At 34.7% G+C, this 26,842-nt stretch overlaps 1 protein-coding gene across 1 annotated transcript in view; it reads left to right on the forward strand.

Moving 5' to 3' along the window:
- The window catches only part of LOC110149659 (uncharacterized), a 366,055-nt gene that overhangs the window by 292,343 nt on the left and 46,870 nt on the right, over positions 1 to 26,842 (forward strand). Inside the window, exons 9-10 of the mRNA XM_070461789.1 lie at positions 19,808 to 19,929; positions 20,352 to 21,841. Coding sequence (XP_070317890.1) covers positions 19,808 to 19,929; positions 20,352 to 21,841 — 1,612 coding nt within the window. The remainder of the gene's footprint in view (positions 1 to 19,807; positions 19,930 to 20,351; positions 21,842 to 26,842) is intronic.

A 26,842-nucleotide genomic window follows, 5' to 3' on the forward strand; every position in this document is an offset into this window, starting at 1 on the left:
ATGCAGATATTCTTTATTAAGTTGGGAAAGTTCCCCTTTATTCCTAGTTCCCTGAGACTTTTTAACTAGAATGGGTGTTGGATGTTTGTCAATCATTTTTTGGCATCTATTGATATGAAGATATGATTTTCTTTCTTTAATCTATTTATGGGATGGTTTACATTAATTTGTATTTGTATGTAGAAACCACCCTACATACCTGAAATAAATCCTTCTTGTTTGCTGTGTATAAGTTATACATATACATATACATATATATATATATGTATATATATGTATATATATTATTGGTTTCAATTTCCTGATATTTTGTTGAGGATTTTTGTAGTCACTGATTTTTAACTACTAAGCCTGAAATAAAACTCACTTTGTCTTGGTGGATAATTCTTATTATATGTTGCTGAACTTTATTTCTTAATAATTTTCTATCTATATTGATAAGGCAGATTGAACTTTAGTTTTCTTTTTGTGCAAGCTGGTTTTGGTATTAAGGTAATGTTAAGTTCATAGACTTATTTGAAAGAAAATTTATTGGAAGAAATAGTTAGAACTGGTGTTAATTCATATTTACATTTTGATAGAATTCTCCTGTGTAAACTTTTAAACCTGGGACTTGGGGGGTTGTAAATTATGTATTAAATTTCATTGATAAGCATAGGGTTTTTCAAATTATCAATTTTATTTTTGGTAAATTGTGGTAATTTTTGTCTTTTCAGGAATTTATCTATTTGATCTGAATTATCAAATTTCTGTGGGTTTAGTAGTTTGTAGTATTCTCTATTACACTTTTTTGCCTACAAGTTCTGTAGTGATATTTCTTGTTATTCTTGATATATTAATCTGTATTCCCTACCTTTTCTCAGTCTTGCTAGAATTCTGCAAGTTTTATTGATTTTTTTCCAAAGAACTTACATTTTTTTTCATTGATTTTCTCTATCATTGTTCTGTTTTCAATTCGTCTGATTTCTGTTTGGCATTTGTTATTTACTTTCTTCTACTTGCTTTGAATATATATTTTTGATTAATTAATTAAGGCTAATTACTTTGCAATATTGTAGTGGTTTTTTCCATACGTCAACATGAATCAGTCATGAGCATGCATGTATCCCACCATCCTGAAACCCCTCCCATCTCCCTCCCCACCCCATCCCTCTGGGTTTTTCAGAACACCAGCATCGAGTGCCCTGCTTCATGCATTGAACTTGCAGTGGTCATCTATTTTACATATGATAATATACATGTTTCAATGCTATCCTCTCATATCATCATGCCCTCGCCTTCTCCCAGAGTCCAAAAGTATGTTCTTTATATCTTTGTCTCTTTTGCTGTCTTGCATATAGGGTTTTGTAATCCATCTTTCTAAATTTCATATATATGCATTAATATACTGTATTGGTGTTTCTCATTCTGCCTTACTTCACTCTGTATAATAGGCTCCAGTTTAATCCACCTCATTAGAACTGTCTCAAATGCATTCTTTTTCTATAGCTGCAATAGGAGTAATATTCCATTATGTATATTAATCACAACTTCCTTATCCATTCTTCTGCCAATGTACATCTAGGTGGCTTCCATGTCCTAGCTATTGTAAACAGTGCTGTGATGAACATTCGAAAACACGTGTCTCTTTCAATTCTGGTTTCCTCAGTGTATATGCCCAGCAGTGGGATTCCTGGGTCATATGGCAGTTCTGTTTCCTGTTTTTTAAAGAATCTCCACTCTGTTCTCCATAGTGACTGTACTAGTTTTCATTCCCACCAACAGTTTTCTCCACATACTCTCCAGCAATTATTGTTTGTAGACTTTTTGATGGTAGCCATTCTGACAAGTGGGAGATGGTACCTCATTGTGGTTTTGATTTGCATTTCTCTGATAATGAGTGATGTTGAGCTCTTTTCATGTGTTTGCTAGCCATCTGATGTCTTCTTTGGAGAAATGTCTGTTTAGTTATTTGGTTCATTTTTTGATTGTGTCCTTTATTTTTCTGGTATTGAGCTACATGAGCTACTTGTATATTTTTGAGGTTAATTATTTGTCAGTTGCTTTGTTTGCTATTATCTTCTCCCATTCTGAAGGCTACCTTTTCACCTTGCTTATCGTTTCCTTCCTTATGCAAAAGCTTTCAAGTTTAATTAGGTACAATTTGTTTATTTTTGCTTTTATTTCCATTACTCTGGAAGTTGGGTCATAGAGGATCTTGCTGTGATTTCTGTCAGAGAGTTCTCTGCCTATGTTTTCCTGTAGGAGTTTTATAGTTTCTGGTCTCACATTTAGATCTTTAATCCATTTTGAGTTTATTTTGTGTATGGTGTTAGAAAGTGTTCTAGTTTCATTCTTTTACAAGTGGTTGACCAGTTTTCCCATCAGCACTTGTTAAAGAGATTATCTTTTCACCATTGTATATTTTTGCCTCCTTTGTCAAAGATAAGGTGTCCATAGGTGTGTGGGTTTATCTCTGGGCTCTCTATTTTGTTCCATTGATCTATATTTCTGTCTTTAGCCAGTACCATACTATCTTGATGACTGTAGCTTTGTAGTATAGTCTGAAGTCAGGCAGGTTGATTCCTCCAGTTCTTTTCTTCTTTCTCAAGATTGCTTTGGCTATTCAAAATTTTTTGTGTTTCTGTACAAATTGTGAAATTATTTGTTCTAGTAAAGTTGCAGGATATAAAATTAATACACAGAAATCCCTTGCATTCCTATGTTAGTATTGCATACTAACAATGAGAAAACAGAAAGAGAACTTAAGGAAAACATCCCATTCTCCATTGCAATGAAAAGAATATAATACTTAGGAATGAATTTACCTAAAGAAACTATATATATATATGTATACACACACACACACACACACACACACACACACACACACACACACATATATAACACTGATGAAAGAAATCAAAGATGACACAAATAGATGGAGAGATATACCATGTTTGTTTATTGGAAGAAACAATATAGTGAAAATGAGTATACTACTCAAAGCAATCTGTAGATTCAACACAATCCCTATCAAGTTGGATATATTTTGTCCTCTTTTATCTAGATCCTTGAGGTAAGAGTTTAGATTATTAATCTGACACTTCTTTTCTAACCTAAACATTTAGTGTCAAAAATTCCTTCTTCAATGCTGCTTTATCTATGTCTCATGTATATTTATATGTTGTATTTTAATTCAGTTAATTGTATTTTTATTTCCTTCAAGTCTTGTTCTTTAACTCAGTGGTCATTTATGAATGTGTTGCTTTTTTTCCCAAATGTGTAGTGATTTTTGCTCTTTGCATTTTTTATTGCTAATTTGATTCCGTTTGTCCAATTTGAAGTACAGAAATATTTTTTTCTCCCTTTCCCTCTGCACTTGCAATATAATTGCCTTAATTACTTCCTCTACATTCTTTGAAAACCACTTAAGACAGTGATCTAATTTTTATTTCATTCATCAACATAATTTAGAAAAGTCAAGAAAAGGAAATCCCTTATATTTAATCCATAATTTTATATTCCAATTATTCTTTATTTCTAGTGTTCCAGCATTGCTTCTTTTGTCATTTATTTTCACCTTTTTATTTTTTTCAAATTTATTGAGATATAGTTCAAAATGAAATAATATATTTAAAGCTTACATCATTATGATTTGGAATATCATGTAGTATTACATTATGAAATGATTCCTCTCGTCTAATTCATTAACATATCCATCACTTCACATATTTATTTCGTGACAGTATTTAAGTCCTACTGTCTTAGCATATTTGAATTACACAGTACGGTGTTACCAACTGCAATCAGCATGTTATACATCAGATCCAATACTTTTATACATCTTATAGCTGAAAATTTGTACTTTTTTTTTAAACTAATTTTGATTTCCCACAACCTGAAGCCCCTGGTAGGCAATTTTATACTTTGTTTCTATGATTTTTAATTTTATTTCTATTTCATATGAAAGTGGTTAGATTCAGTACTTGACTTCCTCTTTCTGCCTTGTTTAACTTAATACCTCAGACCTGCAGATGGCAAGATTTCCTTATTTCTCATGGCTGAATAATATTCTATTGTGTATGTGTGTGTGTGTGCACACACCTTCTTTATCCATTAATCTAGCAGTGGGTATTTAGGCTGTTTCCATGTCTTTTCTGTTGTGAATAATGTTGCAGTGAGCATAGGAATACATGTACCTTTTTGTATCCTGTTTTTACTTCCTTTGGATATATACAAAGAAGTGAAATCATTGTATCATGTGGTAGTTCTTTTTTTAATTTATAAAGGTGTCTCCATTCTGTTTTTCATAGTGGCTGAACCAGTTTACTTTCCAACTCACTGTGCACAGGGATTCCCTTTTCTTCACATTCTCACACACACCTGATATCCTTTACTTAATGATAGCTATTCTGTCAGGTGTGAGGTCATATTTTGTGATTTTCATTTGCATTTCCCAGATGATTAATGATGTTGAACACCTTTTTATATTCCTGTTGGCCATCTGTATGTCTTTGTAAAATTGTCTAATCAGTTATTCTTCCTATGTTTAAACTGGATTATTTGGCTTTTGCCTACTGAGTTGTGTGAATTCTTTATATGTTTTGGATATTAACTCCTTATCAAACACATGGTTTGCAAATATTTTATCTCTTTTCATAAGTTGCCTTTTGTTGATGGTTTCAATTCTTGTGCAGATTTTTATTTTGATGTAATTCAACTTGATTTTGTCTTTGTTACCTTTGCTTTTGGTTTCTAATCCAAAAAATCTTTGCCAAGGCTAATGTCAAAAGTGCTTGAACCTTGTGTTTTATACAGAAGTTTTACAGTTCAGGAATTAAAGTTTTTAATCCATTTTGAATGGGTTTTTGTGCCTGGTGTAGGAAAGGGATTTATTTTCATTCTTTTGCATGTGGCAGTCCACTTTTCTTAATATTATATGTGTTTTATAAATGAAGGATTTATTTTCTTATAATATGGACAGTATTTCTTTGAAATAACAATATGTTTTCCCATTGAGTAAAAAAAGAAAAATATTATGACACGTGAAAATTATGTCAAAGTACCTACAAAAGAAATCAACACAACACTGTAAAAATAAAAATTCCTAATACTATATATTAAAGAGGCTATTCCTTCCCCATTATTTATTCTTGACTCCTTTGTCATAAATTAATTGACCATATGTACATAGGTTTATTTCTGGACTCTATTCTGTTCCATTAATTTGTGTGTTTTTACATCACACCATTTTGATTGCTATAGTTTTGTGATGATAGTTTGAGATCAGGAAATGTGATGCTTCCACCTATGTTCTTATTTCTTAAGATTGCTTTGGCTATCTTCAATCTTCTATGGTTCCATGCAAGCTTTAGTATTTTTTTTTCTCATGTACCCAACCTGGGCTGGTGATCTGTTTCACCCTAGATAATATACATGTTTCAATGCTGTTCTTTTTTTTCTATTTCTGTAAAAAATACCACTTGAATTTTGATAGGGATTACATTATATCAATAGATTGCATTGATTACTATGGAAATTTAATGATATTAATTCTTCCAATCCATGATCAAGGAATAGCATTTTATTTATTTATGTCTTCTTCACTTTCTTCACTTTCTTCACTTTATCAACATCTTATAGTTTTCAATGTACAGATCATTCACCTATTTGATTAAACTTATTCCAAAGTATTTTATTCTTTGTAATGATATTATTCACAATTTCATATTAAGATTGTTTTCTTAATTTCTTTTTCTAATAATTCATTTATATATATATGTAGAAATGCACAGATTTTTGTATGGTAGTTTTGTGTTCTGTAACATTATTGATACGGATGTGAGAGTTGGACTATAAAGAAAACTGAGCGCCAAAGAATTGATGTTTTTGAAGTGTGGTGTTGGAGAAGACTCTTGAGAGTCTCTTGGACTGCAAGGAGATCCAACCAGTCAATCCTAAAGGAAATCAATCCTGAATATTCATTGGAAGAACTGACGTTGGAACTCCAGTACTTTGGCCACCTGATGCAAAGAACTGACTCATTTGAAAAGACCCTGATGCTGGGAAATATTGAAGGTGGTAGGAGAAGGGGATGACAGAGGATGAGATTGTTGGATGCCATCACTCAATGGACATGAGTTTGAGTAGGTTTCAGGAGTTGGTGATGGACAGGGAAGCCTGGCATGCTGCAGCCCATGGGATCACAGAGAGTCAGACATGACTGAGTGACTGAAATTAACATTATTGAACGATTTACTAGTTCTAATAATTTTTGGATGAACTCTTCATGGTTTATTGTAAATAATAATATGATATCTACAAATAGAGGTGATTTTATTTTTTCTGTTCTGATTCAGATACCTTTTTTATTTTTCTTGCCTCATTTCTCTGGTTAGGACTTCTAGTAGTATGTTGAATGAAGTGGCAAGAGTTGGCACTCTTGTCTTGTTCCTGATCTTACCAAAAGAGACGTAATCTTTCCACCATTGAGTATGATGCTAGTTGTGGGCTTTATCATATGTGACCTTTGTTGTTTGCATATATTTTTTCCTTTATATCCAATTTGAGAATTTTTGTCATGAAAGAATTTTGAATCTTATTAAATGCTTTATCTCTATCTATTAACAAAAGCCTAATTTTTATCCTTCTGTGTTGTTAATATGATTCATCACATTGATTTGATCTGTGACTGTTGAACTCTCTTTGCATCCTTAGAGTAAATACCACTTTTTCATGATATATGACCTTTCTAATGTACTGTTGGGATCAGTTTGCTAAGATTCTGTTGAGAATTTTTAATCTATTTTCATCAGGAATATTGACCTATAATTTTTCTTTTCTTGTAGTGTCCTTTTCTGTTTTTTATATCAGTGTAATGCTGACATTATAACTTCAGTTTGGCAGAGTTTATTCCCATTCAGTATTTTGGTAGAGTTTGCATGTGTACATGCTAATCAGTTCCATCATGTCTGACTCTTTGTGACCCAATGGACAGTAGCCTGCCTGGCTCCTCTGTCCATGGGACTCTCCAGGCATGAATACTGGTAAGTTGCCATGCCCTCCTCCAAGGGATCTTTCCAACCCAGGGATCAAACCCTCATCTCTTACACCTCCTCCATTGGCAGGCAGGATTTTTACCACTAGCACCACCTAGGAATCCCTTTGGGAAAGTTTTATTGATATTAATCCTTCTTTGAGTGTTTGGGAGAAATCGTAAGTGACGCCATTTGGTTCTGGGGTCATCCATGCTAGGATGTTTACGACTACTGTTTAAATTTCCTTAATTGTTATTAATCTTTTTATATTTTCAATTTTCATGACTTGGTCTTGGTGGCTGTATTTTTTTTAGGAATTTATCTATTTATTCTAGGTTGTAAAATTTGTTGGAATACAGTTGTTTATAGTAGTCTCCTATAATTCTTTGTATTATTGTGCTATCATTTGCAAATGTCTCTAATTTCATTTTTATTTTGTTCATTTGAATCCTCTATTTTTTCGTTTGATGATGTATTTGGCCTTAAGAGATACTTTTAAACATTTTTTGAGTAGACTTGTTTGCAAAAAGTCTTTTCATTTCTCTTCATTTGAGGAAGTCTGTCTTTCTTCTTTCTTTTTTTTTTAACTTAAGTATGGTTGATTTTCAATTTATTAGTTTCAGGTGATTCAATATTTTTATAGATTATATTTCATTTAAAATTATAGTAAAATGATACCTATATTTCATGTTCTGTACAATATATCCTTGTAGCATATTTATTTTATACTTAGTATTTCCTGCATCTTAATCCCCTGCCCACTAGCTCTACCCACTTCCTACTACCCTCTGATAAGCACTAGTCTGTTCTATATATCTGTGCATATGCTTCTGTTTTGATATATTACTTTGTTTGATTTGTTAGAGTCCACTTATAAGTGATAATATACAGCATACTTCTCATTCTGTGACTTTTTTTAATAGCATAATACACTTTATATTCATTCACATTGTTGCAAATGGCAATATTCCAGTTGTATTTAAGACAGAGTAAAATTTCATTTTATATATATATATGTGAAGATATGAGAAGTGCATGTGTCTTAGATGAAGATATGAAATATAATTATATATAATATTCCACTATTTATATATGTACATATTATCTGATAAAGAAGATATGATTATATACATATATAGTTATATACATGTTTTCTTGACTATGGCAAAGCCTTTGACTGTGTGGATCACAATAAACTGTGGAAAATTCTTCAAGAGATGGGAATACCAGACCACTTGACCTGCCTCTTGAGAAATCTATATGCAGGTCAGAAAGCAACAGTCAGAACCGGACATGGAACAACAGACTGGTTCCAAATAGGAAAAGGAGTACATCAAGGTTGTATAGTGTCACCCTGCTTATTTAACTTATATGAAGAGTACATCATGAGAAACACTGGGCTGGAAGAAGCATAAGCTGGAATCAAGATTGCTGGGAGAAATATCAATAACCTCAGATATGTAGATGACACCATCCTTATGGCAGAAAGTGAAGAGGAACTAAAAAGCCTTTTGATGAAGGTGAAAGAGGAGAATGGAAAACTTGGCTCAAAGCTCAACATTCAGAAAACTAAGATCATGGCATCTGGTCCCATCACTTCATGGGAAATGGATCAGAAAACAGTGGAAACAGTGTCAGACTTTATTTTGGGGGGCTCCAAAATCACTGCAGATGATGACTACAGCCATGAAATTAAAAGATGCTTATTCCTTGGAAGGAAAGTTATGACCAACCTAGATAGCATATTAAAAAGCAGAGACGTTACTTTGCCAACAAAGGTCCATCTAGTGAAGGCTATGGTTTTTCCAGTGGTCATGTATGGATCTGAGAGTTGGACTGTGAAGAAAGCTGAGCACCGAAAAATTGATGCTTTTGAACTGTGGTGTTGGGGAAGACTCTTGAGAGTCCCTCAGACTGCAAGGAGATCCAACTAGTCCATCCTAAGGGAGATCAGTCCTGGGTGCTCACTGGAAGGTTCAGTTTCAGCTGAAGCTGAAACTCCAATACTCTGGCCACCTCATGCGACAAGTTGACTCATTGGAAAAGACCCTGATGCTGGGAGGGATTGGGGGCAGGAGGAGAAGGGGACGACAGAGGATGAGGTGGTTGGATGACATCACCAACTCGATGGGCATGAGTTTGAGTAAACTCCGGGAGTTGGTGATGGACAGGGAGGCCTGGCGTGCTGTGATTCATGGGGTTGCAAAGTTGGACATGACTGAGCGACTGAACTGAACTGAACTGATATACATGTTATGAATGTACGTATTAATTATGTTGTTCTTTAGTCAATACATTGTGTCTGACTCTTGTGACCCCGTGAACTTTCACCTAACAAGCTCCTCTGCCCATGGGATTTCCCAGACAGTAATGCTGGAATGGGTTGCAATTTCCTTCTTCATGGGATCTTCCTAACCCAGAGTCAAACCTCCACTGAGCCATCAAGGAAGCCCAATTATTAATTTTATATGTACACACACACACACGCACACACACACATATACGTCATTTTCCATAGTGACTGCACCAATTTACATTCTCACCAACAGTTTACTACTGTTCCAGTTTCTTCTCATCCTAACCAACACTAATATTGTATTCTTTTCTAATTCATTTCGCTTTTATTTTTGTATATGATGTGGAAAAATGTTCTAATTTCATTCTTATGCACATAACTGTCTACTACTCCCAGCAACACTTATTGAAAAGACTATCTTTTCCCATCGTATAGCCTTGCTTCCTTTGCCATATTATTTGACCATAAGTTGTTTGGGTTTATTTCTAGGTGGTGTATTCTGTTCCATTGATCTATGTGTAGATTTTTGGGTCACTATGATATTATTTTGATTACTGTAGCTTTGTATTATAATCTGAAGTCAGAGAGCATGATATCCCCCCAAATTTGTTCCTTTTTCTCAAGATTCCTTTGACTGTTTGGGATCATTTGTAATCTATACAAATTTTAGGAACTGTTTGATCTACTTCTGTGGGGAAAAAATGTCATGGGTTTTTGGTAGAGATTGCATTATTTGTGTAGATTATTTTGTGTACTATGGCCATTTTAACAATATTAATTCTTCTAATCCATGAATATATGATATTTTTCCACTTGCATGTATCATATTCAATTTCTTTAGCAAATATGTTATAGTTTTCAGAGTATATGTCTTTCACTTAAGTTTATTCCCAATTTATTTTTTATCATTTTTATGCAGTTGTAATAGGGATTATTTTCTTGAATTATCTTTCTGTTAGTTCATTATTAGTGATAGAAAAGCAACAAATTTTGTATATTAATCATGTATCCTATAGCATTACTGGATTCATTTATTAGTTTCAATAGGGTTTTGGTGGAGATTTTAAAGTTTTCTATATATATGTTATCTGAAAATAATGACAGTTTTACTTATTTCTTTCCAATTTGGAATGTATTTTAATTTCTTTTTCTTATTTGACTGCTGTAGCTGAGATTTTCAATATTATGTTAAATGGAAATGCCTTCATCCTTATCTTTTACCTGATTTTATAGGAAGTGATGAAATCTTTTCACCATTGAGTATGATATTAGATGTTGGTATTTCATAAATGGCCTTTTAGGCTGAGGCATTAATAAGTGTTTTTATCATATTACCAATAACAACATTAATGAGAGTTTTTATCTTATATCAATGTTGATTTTATAAAAAGCCTTTTTGACATCTATTGAGATGATCATAGGATTTTTATTCTTCAATTTGTTACAGTAGTGTATCACATTGTTTGATTTACAAATGTTGAGCTGTCCTTGTGACTCTGACATTAATGCAATTTGATTATGATATATGATCATTTTATATATTTTTTGGTTCAGTTTGCTAATATTTTTAAGGTTATTTCATTTGTAGTCATCAAAGACATTGACCTGTAGTTTTCTTTCTTTCTTTTTTTTTTTTTTTTGTCTTTTTCTTGTTTTGATAGCAGGGTAATGATGACTTCATAAAGTGAATTTGGGAGTGTTTCCACCACTTCAATTTTTGAAATGGCTTGAAGAAAGATATTAGTGTTTCCTTTTATGTTTGGTAGAGTTCCTCTCTGAAGCTCCTCAGTCCTTAACTTTTTTCTGACAGAATTATATATTACGAATTCAGTATGACTACTGGTGAACAGTCAGCTCTAATTGCCTATTTCTTCTTGATTCTGTCTTGTCAGTATAATTCTAGAAATTTGTCCATTTCTTCTAGTTTGTCCAATGTGTTGGCATATAACCATTCATAGTGGTATTAGTATTTTCTTATTCTTATTTATTTGGATTATTTTACTGCTCTCTCTTCTTCATGAGACTAGCTAAGGGTTTGTCACTTTTGTTATTTTTTAAAAAGATCTAATGGTTTCATTGCTCTTTGGCTCTATTATTTTTCTATTTTATTATTTTCTCTCTGATCTTTATTGTTTTCTTCTTTCTGCTGATTTTGGGTTTTGTTTTTCTTTTTTCTAATTCCTTCAGGTGGTGTGTTAAGCTATTTGAGATTTTTCTTGTTTCTTGAGGTATGCCTGTATAACTATGCATGTTCCTCTTAGAACTTCTTTTGTTGCATCACATAGATTTTGGAAAGTTGTTTTTCCTTTTTCATTTGTCTCGAGGTATTTTCTGAAATCATCTTTGATTTCATCATTAACAAACTGGTACTTTAGAGGCATGTTTAGCCTCCATGTTTTTGTATTTTCTAGTTTCCTTCCTGTAATTGATTTCTAGTTTCATACCATTGTGGTTGGAAAAACTAAATGATATAATGTCTGTCCTCTTGACCTTGTTGAGATTTCTTTTGTTGCTAAGCATGTCATCTATCCTGATGAATATTTTATGTACACTTGAAAAGAATTTATATTCTGCTATTTTGAGATGGAATATCCTGTACATAATACATATCTGATCCAACTGGTCTAATGTATCATTTAAAGCTCAGTTAAGCTCAATAATACATATCTGATCCAACTGGTCTAATGTATCATTTAAAGCTCAGTTAAGCTCAATAGTTCAGTCATGTCTGACTCTTTGCCACCCCATGGACTGCAACATGCCAGGCCACCCTGTCCATCACCACCTCCAGGAGTTTACTCAAACTCATGACACTGAGTCAGTGATGCCATCGAACCATCTCATCTTCTGTTGTCCCCTTCTCCCACCACCTTCAATCTTTCCCAGAATCAAGGTCTTTTCCATTGAGTCAGTTCTTTGCATCAGGTGGCCAAAGTATTGGAGTTTCAGCTTCAGCCTCAGTCCTTCCAATGAATATTCAGGACTGATTTCCTTTAGGATGGACTGGTTGGATCTCCTTGCAGTCCAAGGGACTCTCAAGAGTCTTCTCCTACCACAGTTTAAAAGCATCAATTCTTCAGTGCTTGGCTTTCTTTATAGTCCAGATCTCACATCCATACATGACTACTGGAAAAACTATAGCCTTGACTAGATAAATTTTTGTTGGCAAAGTAATGTCTCTGCATTTTAATATGCCATCTAGGTTGGTCATAACTTTTCTTCCAAGGAGCAAGCGTCTTTCAATTTCATGGCTGCAGTCATCATCTGCAGTGATTTGGGAGCCCGAAAAAATGAAGTCTCTCACTGATTCCATTGCTTCCCCATGTATTTGCCATGAAGTGATGAAACCAGATGCCATGATCTTAGTTTTTTGAATATTGAGTTTTATGCCAGCTTTTTCACTCTATTTCAGTTTCATCAGGAGGCTCTTTAGTTCTTCTTCACTTTCATCCATTAGGGTGGTGTCATCTGCATATCTGAGGTTATTAATATATCCTCCCAGCAATCCTGATTCCAGCTTCTACTTCATCCAGCCCAGCGTTTCTCATGATGTACTCTGCATATAAGTTAAATAAGCAATATGACAATATACAACCTTGATGTACTCCTTTTGCTATTTGGAACCAGTCTGTTGTTCCATGTCCAGTTCTGCCTGTTGCTTCCTGACCTGCATACAGGTTTCTCAAGAAACAGGTCAGGTGGTCTGGTATTCCCATCTCTTTCAGAATTCTCCACAGTTTATTGTGATCCACACAGTCAAAGGCTTTGGCATAGTCAATAAAGCAGAAGTAGATGTTTTTATTTATGGAACTGTCTTACTTTTTTGATGACCCAGCAGAAGTTGGAAATTTGATCTCTGGTTCCTCTGCCTTTTCTAAAATCAGTTTGAACATCTGGAAGTTCACAGTTCACATATTGCTGAAGCCTGGCTTGGAGAATTTTGAGCATACCTTTACTAGCGTGTGAGATGAGTGCAATTGTGCAGTAGTTTGAGTATTCTTTGGGATTGCCTTTCTTAGGGATTGGAATGAAAACTGACATTTTCCAGTCCTGTGGCCACTGCTGAGTTTTCCAAATTTGCTGACATATTGAGTGCAGCTCTTTCACAGCATCATATTTTAGGATTTGAAATAGCTCAACTGGGAATTCCATCACCTCCCCTAGCTTTGTTTGTAGTGATGCCTCCTAAGGCCCAGGGTGTTTGGCTCTAGTTGAGTGATCACACCATCATGATTATCTGGGTTGTGAAGATCTTTTTTGTACAGTTCTTCTGTGTATTCTTGCCACCTCTTCTTAATATCTTCTGCTTCTGTTAGGTCCATACTATTTCTGTCCTTTATTGTGCCCATCTTTGCATGAAATGTTGCCTTGGGATCTCTAATTTTCTTGAAGAGATCTCTAGTATTTCCCATTCTATTGTTTTCCTCTATTTCTTTGCATTGATCACTGAGGAAGGCTTTCTTATCTCTCCTTACTATTCTTTGGAACTCTGCATTCAGTTGGGTATATCTTCCCTTTTCTCATTTGCCTTTTGCTTCTCTTCTTTTCACAGCTATTTGTAAGGCCTCCTCAGACAATCATTTTGCTTTTTTGCATTTCTTTTCCTTGGGGATGGTCTTGATTCCTGCCTCCTATACAGTGTCATGAACCTCTGTCCATAGTTCTTTAGGCACTCTATCAGATCTAATCCCTTGAATCTATTTGTCACTTCCACTCTATAATCATAAGGGATTTGATTTAGATCATACCTGAATGATCTAGTGGTTTTCCCTACTTTCTTCAATTTCAGTCTGAATTTGGCAATAAGGATATCATGATCTGAGCCACACTCAGCTCCTCATCATTTTCTTGCTGACTATATAGTTTCTCTATGTGGAAGAAATACAGTAGCCATCATAGTCAACAAAAGAGTCTCAAATGCAGTGCTTGGATGCAATCTCAAAAACAATAGAACAATTTCTGTTCATTTCCAAGGCAATCCATTCAATATCACAGTAATCCAAGTCCATGCCCAGACGAGTAATGCTGAAGAATCTGAAATTGAATGGTTCTATGAAGACCTAAAAGACCTTCTAGAACTAACACCCATAGAAGATGTCCTTTTCTTTATAGGGGACTGGAATGCAAAAGTAGGAATTCAAGAAATACCCAGAGTAACTGGCAAATTTGGCCTTGCAGTACAGAATGAAACAGGGTAAAGGCTAATAAAGTTTTGCCAAGAGAACTCACTGGTCATTTAAGACTATTGTTTCCTTATTATCTGTCAGGCTAATCTGTCCATTGATATAAATGGGATGTTAAAATTCCCTACTATTTTTGTATTATTGTCAATTTTTCCCTTTATATCTGCTGATATTTACTTTATATATTTAGGTTCTGTTATATTAGTTGCATATGTTTTAATGACTGTTACCTTCTCTTCTTGTGTTGATCCTTTTATCATTATATGCTTCTTTCTGTAGACTTTGTTTTTAACTCTATTTTGTCTAATCAAGAGTTACTTATCCATACTTTCTTATCACTTTCATTTCATAAAATATCTTTTTCCATACCCTCACTTTCAGTCTGTTTGTGACTTTAGCTCTGAAGTGAGTCTCTTGGGAGCTGCATATTGGTTGATCTTTTTTATATCCAATCATTCATCCTATATATTTTGATTAAAACATTTAATCTGTTGACATTTAAAGTGATTATTGGTAGACATGTAATTTTTCTCATTTTGTTATTTGTGTTTTTGTATGCTTTTGTAATTCATCTCTGTTCTTTCTGTCTCCTTTTATTTTCTTCCCTTGTGGTTTGAAGATTTTCTTTAGTGGTAGACTTGTGTTCCTTTCTCTTTAGTTTTTGTGTTTTTGATATGTAGTTACCATGGGGCTCATATATATTGACTTATTAGTATGTCTATGGGTTACCTGGTGGCTCAGTGATAAAGAATCCACCTGCCTGTGCAGGAGACATGGATTCAGTCCCTAGTTGGGAAGATCCCCTGGAGAAGCAGGGGCAACCCTCTCAAGTATTCTTGCCTGGGAAATCCCATGGACAGAAGAGCCTGGTGGGCTACAGTCTATGAAGCCACAAAAGAGTTGGGCATGACTTAGCAAATAAACAACAACAATATAACTATATTTGCATGTATTAAAGTAGTAGCCATTTATGTTCAAGCACTCTAAAAGATATACATTTTTATTTCACCCTACATGTTTTTAGTGTCATATTTTACATCTTCATATTCATTCCATCATTCTTTATTGATGAGCTCTTTTAGTTTTTTGCTTATTCTGTAAGTTTTTTATCTCTCTTTCAAATATAAATGATAATCTTGCTAGGTATAGTATCCTGGGTTACTTTTTTCTTTCTCTTTCAGCACTTTGAATGTATCATGTCATTCCCTTCTGTCCTCCAAAATTTCTGCAAAAAAAAAAAATCAGCTGATAACCATATGTGAATTACTTTGTATATGACTTTATTTTTCTCTAGATGCCTTCAAAATTATCTCTTAAGCTTTAACTTTTGCCATTTTGGTTATGTTATGTCTTGGTATGGGTTCATTATGTTTGGGACCCCCTGTTCTTCCTGTACCTAGATATATGATTCCTCTTTCAGATTTGGGAAATTTTCAGCTATAATTTCACCAAATATATTTTTGACCTTTTTTTTCTCTCTCTATCTTCTCTTTCTGGAACCCATATAAAGCAATTGTTGGTATGCTGAATGTTTTTTTTTTTCAGAGGTCCTGTGAATGATTCTCATTTTTTTATTTGTTTTTCTTATTGCTGTTCTAAATGGGTGATTTCCTTTTTTCTATATTTCAGATCTCATCCATTTCTCAGTGTCACCTAGTCTGTTGTTAATTCATTCTTGTGTGTTTTTCCTTTCAGTTAATATACTCTTCAGTTCTGACTGGTTCCTTTATTATTTTATAACTCCTTGTTAAAATTCTGTGTGTATTCTTTTCCATAATTCTGTTAGCATTCTTATTGCTAATACTTTTATTTTGCTTAAAAGCATAGGCTCTTGGACTCTGAATCAGAAAGTCCTTGGAAATCATCTAGTGCATAGAATGGCAAACTTTTTCTGTAAAAGACTAAATATCTTAAATATCTGTTGCTTACCAGGTCAAATACACAGTGTTCTCAACTGTTGAAAAAATTGTTCTCACTGATGAGATAATGGACTTTACATTTTACTTTTTATATAAAATGTGAGAAATTTATTTTGCTCTTAGGCCATACAAAAACATAGTGGGCTAGATTTGACCCATGGGCATAATTTGTTAGTCTCTCAGCTTGTTCATCTCATCATAAACTGGGCTAGACTTAGGGTGCCTGTTGAAAATACTTGGATATTATGACTTCTTTCCTTGACTTTAATTTGTAATTGGAAAATCTTAGTAGTGATGCTTTCCCAAAGTAAGCCTCTAGTGAAATGTACAATGTACAATGATGGAACTACTTTGCAAACAGACCATTGAAGAGTCAAGTTCCATAAAGAGCGAGCCTTACTCCCTTTAAAAAATAAAGGAGTCCCTTGCCATGCTCCCCTATTCCCCTTAAACTCCTTACTTAAGTCCTAAAATCCTTAATACTCTGCATATCACAGATTTTTATTTTTTTCATGTAATTTTATTAAAGATTAACAATGATGGTTTTTGCTTAAAAAAACTGATTTTGAAGGGGAAAAGCTATATATGGAGTAAAATATAGGTCATTTTAGGTATTTTCTGCTAGATTTTTCCTTAACATAGTAGAATATTCTTTTGGAAAGAGGAGAAGCATGATGTATATATTTTCTCAGGAGACTAGGCATACTAGTAACTCATACACATGAAAAGATGTTAGTTATCAACCTATGAAGGCAGATATTATTTGTTTAAATTTAGATAATGTCTGATTGAATAAAATTTGCTGTACTTTCCCTAACGCTTTTTGTCTTGACTCAAAATAATGAAAACTAGTGACAGAGCAATCATAATGGAAACCCATTACTATGATTTCAGAATAGGAGTCAAAGTAGTTCTGAATATTTGCACTTATAGATCAGTATTTAGAAGCACATGAAAATTGTTTGCTATATATCTCACCTAAGATGTGGAAGTATCAATATTTCTCATACTTTTGTTTATAAATAAAATCACCCTTCTTTTTAATATCTGTTAATAATTTATATTATTTGTCCTTATCTTTTATTTTGAATTAGTGTTTTCTCTTAAATACTATCTCATTTGAGCCTCACAATTATTGACTGGGACAGGAGATTCCAAAAATTTTATTATAATTAATTCTATAGTATGTTAAAACTTGAGTATTTTTTCTTATATTGTATTTAAATAACATGTTACAGTTTAAATCCATTATTTTTTACTCAAGTTTTGTTGAAGATGGAATATATCTCTTTAGTAGATAAAATTCATTTTGATCATTTTTCAACTCTTCTTTTTCCTTTTCTTGGACTACTTCTTCACCTAAGTCTCACTTATTATGTATGTTCTACTTTGAGGTTAACAATAATGTATTAACAGCAGTTTTGATGTCTTATGAAGGACCTTTTCGTTATTTTGTTTTATTCTGCTAGAATTCTTTTTTTAACTAATTAATTTTAATTGGAGGGTAGTTACTTCATGATATTGTGATGGTTTTTGCCATACATCACCATGAATCAGCCACAGGTATACATGTGAACCCCCCATCCTAAACCCCCCACCTCCCTCCCCACCCCATCCCTCTGGATTGTCCCAGGGTACCAGCTTTGGGTGCCCTGCTTCATGCATTGAACTTGCACTTTTCATCTATTTTACATATGGTAATGTATATGTTTCAATGCTATTCTCTCAAGAAACAGACCCCACTCATACTGGCTTAAACAAAAAATGGGCCCAAGAACTAAACAGACATTTCTCCAAAGAAGACATACAAATGGCTAAGAAACACATGAAAAGATGCTCAACATCACTCATTATCAGAGAAATGCAAATCAAAACCACAATGAGGTACCATCTCACGCTGGTCAGAATGGCTGCTATCAAAAAATCCACAAACAATAAATGCTGGAGAGGGCACTGTTGGTGGGAATGTAAACTAGTACAGCCACTATGGAGAACAGTGTGGAGATTCCTTTAAAAATTGGAAACAGAACTGCCATACGACCCAGCAATCCCACTGCTGGGCATAGACACCAAGGAAACTAGATTTGAAAGAGACACGTGTCCCCAGTGTTCATCGCAGCACTGTTTACAATAGCCAGGACATGGAAGCAACCTAGATGTCTATCGGCAAATGAATGGATAAGAAAGGTGTGGTACACATACACAGTGGAATATTACTCAACTATTAAAAATAATGCATTTTAATCAATTCTAATAAGGTGGATGAAACTGGATCCTATTATACAGAGTGAAGTAAGTCAGAAGGAAAAATACCAATACAGTATATTCATGCATATATATGGAATTTAGAGAGATGGTAATGATGACCCCATATGCGAGACAGCAAAAGAGACACAGAGATAAAAACAGACTTTTGGACTCTGTGAGAGAAGGTGAAGATGAGATGATTTGAGAGAATAGCATTGAAACATGTCTATTACCATATGTGAAATAGATCACCAGTCTAAGTTCAATGCATGAAACAAGGCATTCAAAGCTGGCGCACTGGGACAACCCAGAGGGATGGGATGGGGAAGGAGGTGGGTGGGGAATTTGGGATGGAGGACACATGTACACCTATGACTGATTCATGTCAATGTATGGCCAAAACCACCATGATATTGTACAGTATTTAGCCTCCAATTAAAATAAATAATTTTTTAGAAAAGAAGCATGGTAAAAACATTAAGTCAAAGATCTTGAAAAGATCTTAGAAAGCTCAAGGGCAGAAAGTAAACTTACTACTTAGTAGGAACTGGAATTAGGAGCTCAGGTAGAAAATATATCATATGTTTCTCTAGAGGCATATGATCCCTTGTTTATGCTTCCTTAGTGTATTGATATTTCATTATTTACACTCTCTACATTGTTTTGGTTTTTTTTTTTTTTTTTTTTTTTGCTTCTCTAGGCATATGCCAGACATTACTTCTTCATACTGCCCATGATTGCCTGTCCTTATTTCAAGCAACCAGCAGGGGAAAAAGAAGAACTATTCTGAATTCTAACTCAAACTCTGCAGGAAAAAAATCTTATTGCCCCAATTTGCATCAAACACCAATTACTCCAAGGCAACATAGCACCAATGAGGCATTTGGGGATGGACATTAGTTTATGGAAAAGTAGAGGCTAGGAAGATATCTCACAATGTGTCTATCGTATTTTCTTTTATACTTAAATGCTATTTCTGAAGTTTTATTTTGAAAAATGTTCTCATTATAACTTTCCCTTAAACACAAGTACAGATAATGAAGTGACACCCTTCCTACAATCAAAATACCTAAATGTGCTATGTTTCACGTTAAATGTAACTAAGAAATTGTAATTTTGTTTATGATTTATTTTGCTTTGCAGCCAAAAACTGCAACTAATTCATCCATTGAACATATATTTCCCCTTCAAGATGTGTCCCTTCCAAATGAAACAGTACCTAATAGATTTGAATATTTTTCTCTAGAAAATCTCTGCACTCAAAGGTAAGTTTCACTGATAATAAGTCTATATACATGTAATCTTAACTTGGAATAGAATATAGAAATAGTGATTTTTTTCTACCACATTTTAGCATAATATTCAGTTTTCAAAATAATGATGCACTGACTGGATAAAGACAAAAAAATAGTACATTGTAAGGAAGTATTATATTCAGGTGAGTACTTTCAGGTGCACTGAAAAATAGTTAATATGAAGGTAAATGCAAATGAATGTAAAATCTACCTACACTGATTTTCTTCTGATTTGTTCACAAGAAGCATAATGATGTCACATGCTTTCTAAAGTCTGATAGGTATATGTACTTTATAATATTCCCCTACAGAAGACTTTTCAACAGAGAAATAATGTATTTGCCAACATTTGATTAATATTTTTAAGTATTCATATTTGTCTTTTCTTTAAGTAATGAAGAAGCAGTTGTCATGCCACATGTTGAAGGAAGCACATCTGAAACAGAAGTTTCTGATACAAACATTTCTAACAATTCAACCAATTATTTTGACTATGAAACTCTCCAAGACCTATTGATAATTGAAAGTGATGCCCCTCTGCTGACTTCTGGCTCTGAAAGCTGTGTGACTAATTCTGACTCTGACAGAGGCATTGGTATGGACTCTGACTTAGAACAACACTCAAAAGATTCAAACTCAATAACATGGGGAATGGACTCAGATTCAGAAAAATGTCCCGTGGACCCGGACTCTCAGAAACACCTGCTGGAAGCAGAAAAATTCCAGATGTCATCAAACCTAGAGCAACACCTAGTTGGAATTGAACAATGCCAGCTGGAATTTGACTCTCTGAAACACCATATCGACCCAGATTCAGAAAAAAGCCTGGCAGACTCTGATTCTGAAAAATATGTGATGGCTTCTGACAACGAAAGACCCAGGATAGACTCAGACTCAAAAAAATACCCCATGGCTTCTGCATCTGTGAAACACCTGCTGAAGGCAGAAAAATGCCAAATGGCCTCAGATTCTATAAAACGCTTCATGGAGTCTGAAAAAAAAATAATGGAGACTGAGCAACACTGGCTAATCTCTGCATCTGAGAGATATGTGATGGACTCATACATGGAATGGGATGCAATAGACTCAGACTCTGCATCTGGGATATATCTGATGGAGGAAGGAAAACACCAGAAGATTAGAGCTGAGAGACATATAATGGACTCTGACTTTGAACCATGTAGGATGGACTCAGACTCAAGAAGATATGAGCTAGCCTCAGCCTCTGTGAAATGCCTCATGAATGCTAACACAGTCCAGTTGAGCACTGAAACTGAGAGGCATTATGTAGATTCTTGGTCTGTTAGACACACAATGGACTTGGATTCTGAAAGCCTGGATATGAGCTCTGATTCAGTGAATCCCATAATGAAGGCTGAAAATTGCCAAAGAGCCTCGGACTTGGAAAGATTCTGGATGGGCCTTGGGTATGAATTTGAAAGATACGTGACTAGCTCTGAAAGACAACAGTTGAACTTTGACTATAGTAGATGCTGGAACAGCTCTAGAAAATACCAACACAGATCTTCAGGACTTCAGGATAGCTCTGGAAGATGTCAAGAAGGCCTTCAAAAGCACTGGGGTAAGTTTGAAAGACATCAAATAGACTCTGATTCTGAAAAACATGAAACAGATTTTGAAAATGAAAGATATCAAAATGAATTTGAAAGTGAAAGACATACACACATGATGGAGATGGAACAGTCTCTGTTGCACTCTGAAAATGAGAGACTTCAAATGGATGAAGAAAGGGAGAAATACCTTATAAAGTCTGATGGTGAAAAAGAGCACAAGATCATATCTGACAATGAAAGACACGACCTTGACTCAGAAGATGAGGCACAACGGCTTGGTGCTCGCAGAAAAGCTAACCGTCCTCAGGGTAAGCTTAAATGTGTCTGGCCTTTGAAATCAGCTTGTTTTCAAGTTTAATTAATAATATGATGACACTTACAAAATGGCAGTTGCTTTAACAGATTTGGGCCTGAGATTATTTCATCAGAAATTCAGAAAAAAAGGCATCTTAATCCTAGATTTTCAATTCACTTTGGAAAATAAGGCAAATCATCTGTTTTTAGTTATTAATTTTATCATGCTATGTTAAAAGAAGGAAAATTAAAGAATTATTAACAAAAATGGTTATTCTAGCCTAGGAAACAGCATGTTGAATTTAGCTTCCATGAATCTAGAATGAGTGAATAAAGATTATTCATAAACTTTTTCCAATTATTAGTTACAGTGTAAAGGAAAGCCTAACTATAAATATTCAATGTATCATGCTTCTCTCAAAGTTATTATTAAAACTTCATAAATTTTAATAGTTGGAATTAACCTTGTTAGTCATATTTACTTTATCACACTAAATCATTATAATTCTCCATTTCCTAAGCCATTTTATTAAGGTATGCATATTATGATAAACTTATCATCTCATAGATATTTTTCATCATATTAGTCATTTTCTATTGAGTGTGAAAACATGTTAAGTGAAAACAAAGAATTTATCCCGAAACATTTTTTTAGGATATTTAAGTACCTTTATTTAAGAGAAAATATCATTGTGCTCATATTACAAATCCAATATTAGCAGCACAAGAAATTCTTTACTTTCTTTTACTGATTTTTTTTTTTGCAGCATTAGCTTTATCAGTACACTTCTTCAGCCATGTTTGAGGGGTTTCCTACGGTATATTATTATAGGACTTCCCACGTGGCTCAAGAGGTAAAGAATCTGCCTCCAATATAGGAAACACAGGAGACTTGGGTTGAATCCCTGGGTCAAGAAGATCCTGTGGAGGAGGGCATGGCAACCCACTCCACTATCCTTGCCTGAGGAATGCCATGGACAGAGAAGCCTGGCAGGCTACAGTCCATAGAGTCACAAAGAGTTGGACACGCCTGAAGTGACTGAGCATGCACACACACATTGTCATTATATTTCCTCAGAAAAAAGGAAGGAAAACCAAGAGTTTATTCCACTTTAAGAAAATAAATTAGTGATAATTTTATACTGATGCCCATGGTTTGGATATAAAATTAATTTGATGCTTACACTGAAATGCTAGGAAAACATAAAGCAGTATATGATGAGTGACATTAGCTCCCAGCTCCTGTATGCCAGTCCAACATTCTCAAGAGAAGATAAATAAGTTAAGTTTCTCCTTCATGATGGAGAGAGATTCTGTTAGGAAGTGAATGATCCCTGATCCTTGAGGACTTTTTCAATTCAGAGTTTATTTACTTGTCTACAATATAGCAATTAATTTTTAAAAATTTTTATATTTTGTGACAATAAAAAATAACTAAAAAATATTGCTTGTCATCAAAATTCCCAATAGTATAATTTTAATTTTATGTGATTGAATTTTTAGGCCTCATTTATTGTGTTTTAATGGGATTTTATTTTTTAAATTTATTTTTAATTGGAGTAAAATTGCTTTACAATGTTGTAATGGTTTCTGCTGTACAACAACACAAATAAACCAAATTATATTTACATCACCTTCCTCTTCAGCCTCCATCCTCTCCCTCATCCCACCCCTCTAGATCACCACAGAGTGCATAGCTGGGCTCCCTATGTTAAACAGCAAATTCTCACCAGCTATCTATTTTACACATGGTAGTGTATATATGTCTATGTTACTTTCTCTATCCATCCTACTCTTTCCTTCCCCACGGTGTCCACAGGTTCATTCTCTACATATGCATCTCCATTCCTTCTCTGCAAATAGGTTCATCAATGCCATTATTCTAGATTCCTTATATATTCATTAACATACCATATTTGTTTTTTCTCTTTCTGACTTACTTCACTCTGTATGACAAGCTCTAGGTTCACCCACCTCACTAGAACTGACTCAAATATGTTCTTTTTTATGGCTGAGTAATATTGCATTGAATATATATACCACAAATTATTTATGCATTCATATATCAATGAACGTATGAGTTGCTTTCATGTCCTAGCTATGTAAATAGTGCTGTTATGAACATTGGGGTACATGGACCTTTTTCAATTATGATTTTTTTCAGCATTTATGCCCTTTTACATTCCATTCATGGAGTTCGCAAGGCAAGAATACTGACATGGTTTGCCATTCTTCTCCAGCAGACCTCCAGTTTTTCAGGCTGTATCAGGAACATGCCCTTCAGCTGCTCCATGTAACTGGATATGCCCAGTGTACTGGTTGTCCCGCTGCTGGTCTTTGGCATCTGGTCCCACTGTGTGTGTGTGCTAAGTCGCTTCAGTAGTGGCTGACTCTGTACAACTCTTTGGACTTTAGCCAACCAGGCTCCTCTTTCCATGGGATTCTCCAGGCAAGAATACTGGAGTGGACTGCCATGCCCTCCTCCAGAGGATCTTCCTGACCCATGGATCGAACCCATGTCTCACATCTCCTGCATTGGCAGGCAGGTTCTTTACCACTAGCACCACCTGGAAAACCCATCCGGTCCCATCACTTCATGGCAAATAAATGGGGAAAAAGTAGAAAAAGTAACAGATTTTATTTTCTTGGAATCCAAAATCCCTGTGGAAAGTGACTGCAGCCACAAAAATAAAAGACGCTTGTTTCTCGGAAAAGCTATGACAAACCTAGGTGGTATATTAAAAAGCAGAGACATCACTTTGCCAAAAAAGATCTGTATAGTCAAAGCTATGTTTTTTCCAGTAGTCACGTATGAATTTGAGAGTTGGACCATAAAGAAAGCTGAGGGCTGAAGAATTAATGCTTTCAAACTGTGGTGCTGGAGAAGACTCTTGAGACTCCCCTGAACAGCAAGGAAATCAAACCTGTCAGTCCTAAAGGAAACCAACCCTGAATATTCATTGGAAGGACTGATGCTGAGGCTGAAGCTCCAGTACTCTGGCTACCTGATACAAAGGGCTGACCCATTGGAAAAGACCCTGATGCTGGCAACAGGAGAAGGTGGGGACAGAGGATAAGATGGTTGGATGAAATTACTGACTCAATGGACATGAGATTGAGTAAACACAGGGAGATAGTGAAAGACAGAGGAGCTTGGCATGCTGCAATTCATGGGTTCACAAAGAGTTCGATATGACTTAGTGACTGAAAAACAACAGGCTATATGCCCAGTCGTGAGATTGCTAGGTCATATGGTAGTTTTAATCCTAGCTTTTTAGGGAATCTCCATACTGTTCTCCATAATGGCTGTATCAATTTATATTCCCACCAACAGTGCAAGAGTGTTCCCTTTCCTCCACATCCTCTCCAGCACTTTTTGTCTGTAGATTTTGTTTGATGATGGCCTTCTGACTGGTGTAACATAATCTCATTGCAGTTTTGATTTACATTTCTCTAATAATTAGAGGTGTTGAGCATCTTTTCATGTGTCTATTGGTCATCTGTATGTCTTCTTTAGGGAAATGTCTGTTTAGGTCTTCTACTAATTTTTTGATTGGGCTATTTGTTTTCTTTGTATGAGCTGCTTATATATTTTTGAGAATAAGCCTTCATCAGTTTTTTTTTTTTTGTTTGTTTGCAATTATTTTCTCCAATTCTGAGGTTTGCATTTTTAGTCATTTATCATTTCCTTTTCTGTGCAAAAGCTTTTAAATCCCATTTATTTATTTTTGTTTTTATTTCCATTACTTTAAGAGGTAAGTCAAAGAGGATCTTGCTTTGATTTATGTCAGAATGTACTGCCTGTGACTTTCTCTAAGAGCTTTATAGTTTCTGGCCTTATATTTAAGTGTTTAATCCATTTTGAGTTTATTTTTGTATATGATGTTAGGAAGTGTTCCAGTTTCATTCTTTTACATGTAGCTGTCTAGTTTTCCCAGCAACACTTATTGGAAAGGAGGTCTTTTCTCCATTGTATATTCTCAGCTCTTTTGTCAAAGATAAGGTGCCCACTGGTGTGGGCTTATCTCTGGGCTTTCTATCTCTTTCCATTGGTCTATATTTCTGTTTTTTTTTTTTTTTCTTTGCCAGTACCATACTGTCTTGATGACTGTAGCACTGTAGTATAGTCTAAGTTAGGAAGGTTGATTCCTCCAGCCCCATTTTTCTTTCTCAAGGTTGCTTTGGCTATCCATGGTCTTCTGTGTTTCCATACAAATTGTGAAATTTGTTGTTATAGTTCTGTTAGAAATACCATTTGTAGTTTGATAGAGATTGCATTGAATCTATAGATTGCTTTGGATAGTATAGTCATTTTCACAGTATAATTCTTCCAATCCAAGACCATAGTCTATTTCTCCATCTGTTTGTGTCGTGTTTAATTTCTTCCATCAGTGTCTTATAGTTGTCGGCATACAGGTCTTTTGTCCGTTCAGGTAGATTTATTCCTAGTATTTTAATTTTTGTTGCAATGGTGAATGGGATTGTTTGTTTAATTTCTCTTTCTGATTTTTCATTGTTACTATCTAGGAATGCAAAGGAATTCTGTGTATTAATTTTATATCCTGCCACTTTGCTACATTCATTGATTAGCTCTAGTAATTTTGTCATGACATCTTTAAGGTTTTTTTCTCTAGTATCATATCATCTGCAAACAGGGCTTCCCAGGTGCCTCAGTGGTAAAGAATTCACATGCCAATGTAGGAAATGCAGGAGACATGGGTTCGATCCTTGAGTCAGGAAGATCTCCTGTAGTAAGAAATTGCAACCCACTCCAGTATTACTGCCTGGAAAATTCCATGGACAGAGAAGCCTGGCAGGCTACCATCCGTGGGATCACAAAGAGTTTGAGAGGATGAAGCAACTGATCATACATGCATCTGCAAACTTAGAGTTTTACTTCTTCTTTTCCAATATGGATTCCTTTTATTTCTTTTCTTCTCTGATTGCTGTGTCTAGGACTTCCAAAATTACATTGAATAATAGTGATGAGAGTGGGCACCCTTGTCTTATTCCTG

Source organism: Odocoileus virginianus, chromosome X, assembly GCF_023699985.2.
Source record: "Odocoileus virginianus isolate 20LAN1187 ecotype Illinois chromosome X, Ovbor_1.2, whole genome shotgun sequence".
NCBI classification, from domain to species: domain Eukaryota; kingdom Metazoa; phylum Chordata; class Mammalia; order Artiodactyla; family Cervidae; genus Odocoileus; species Odocoileus virginianus.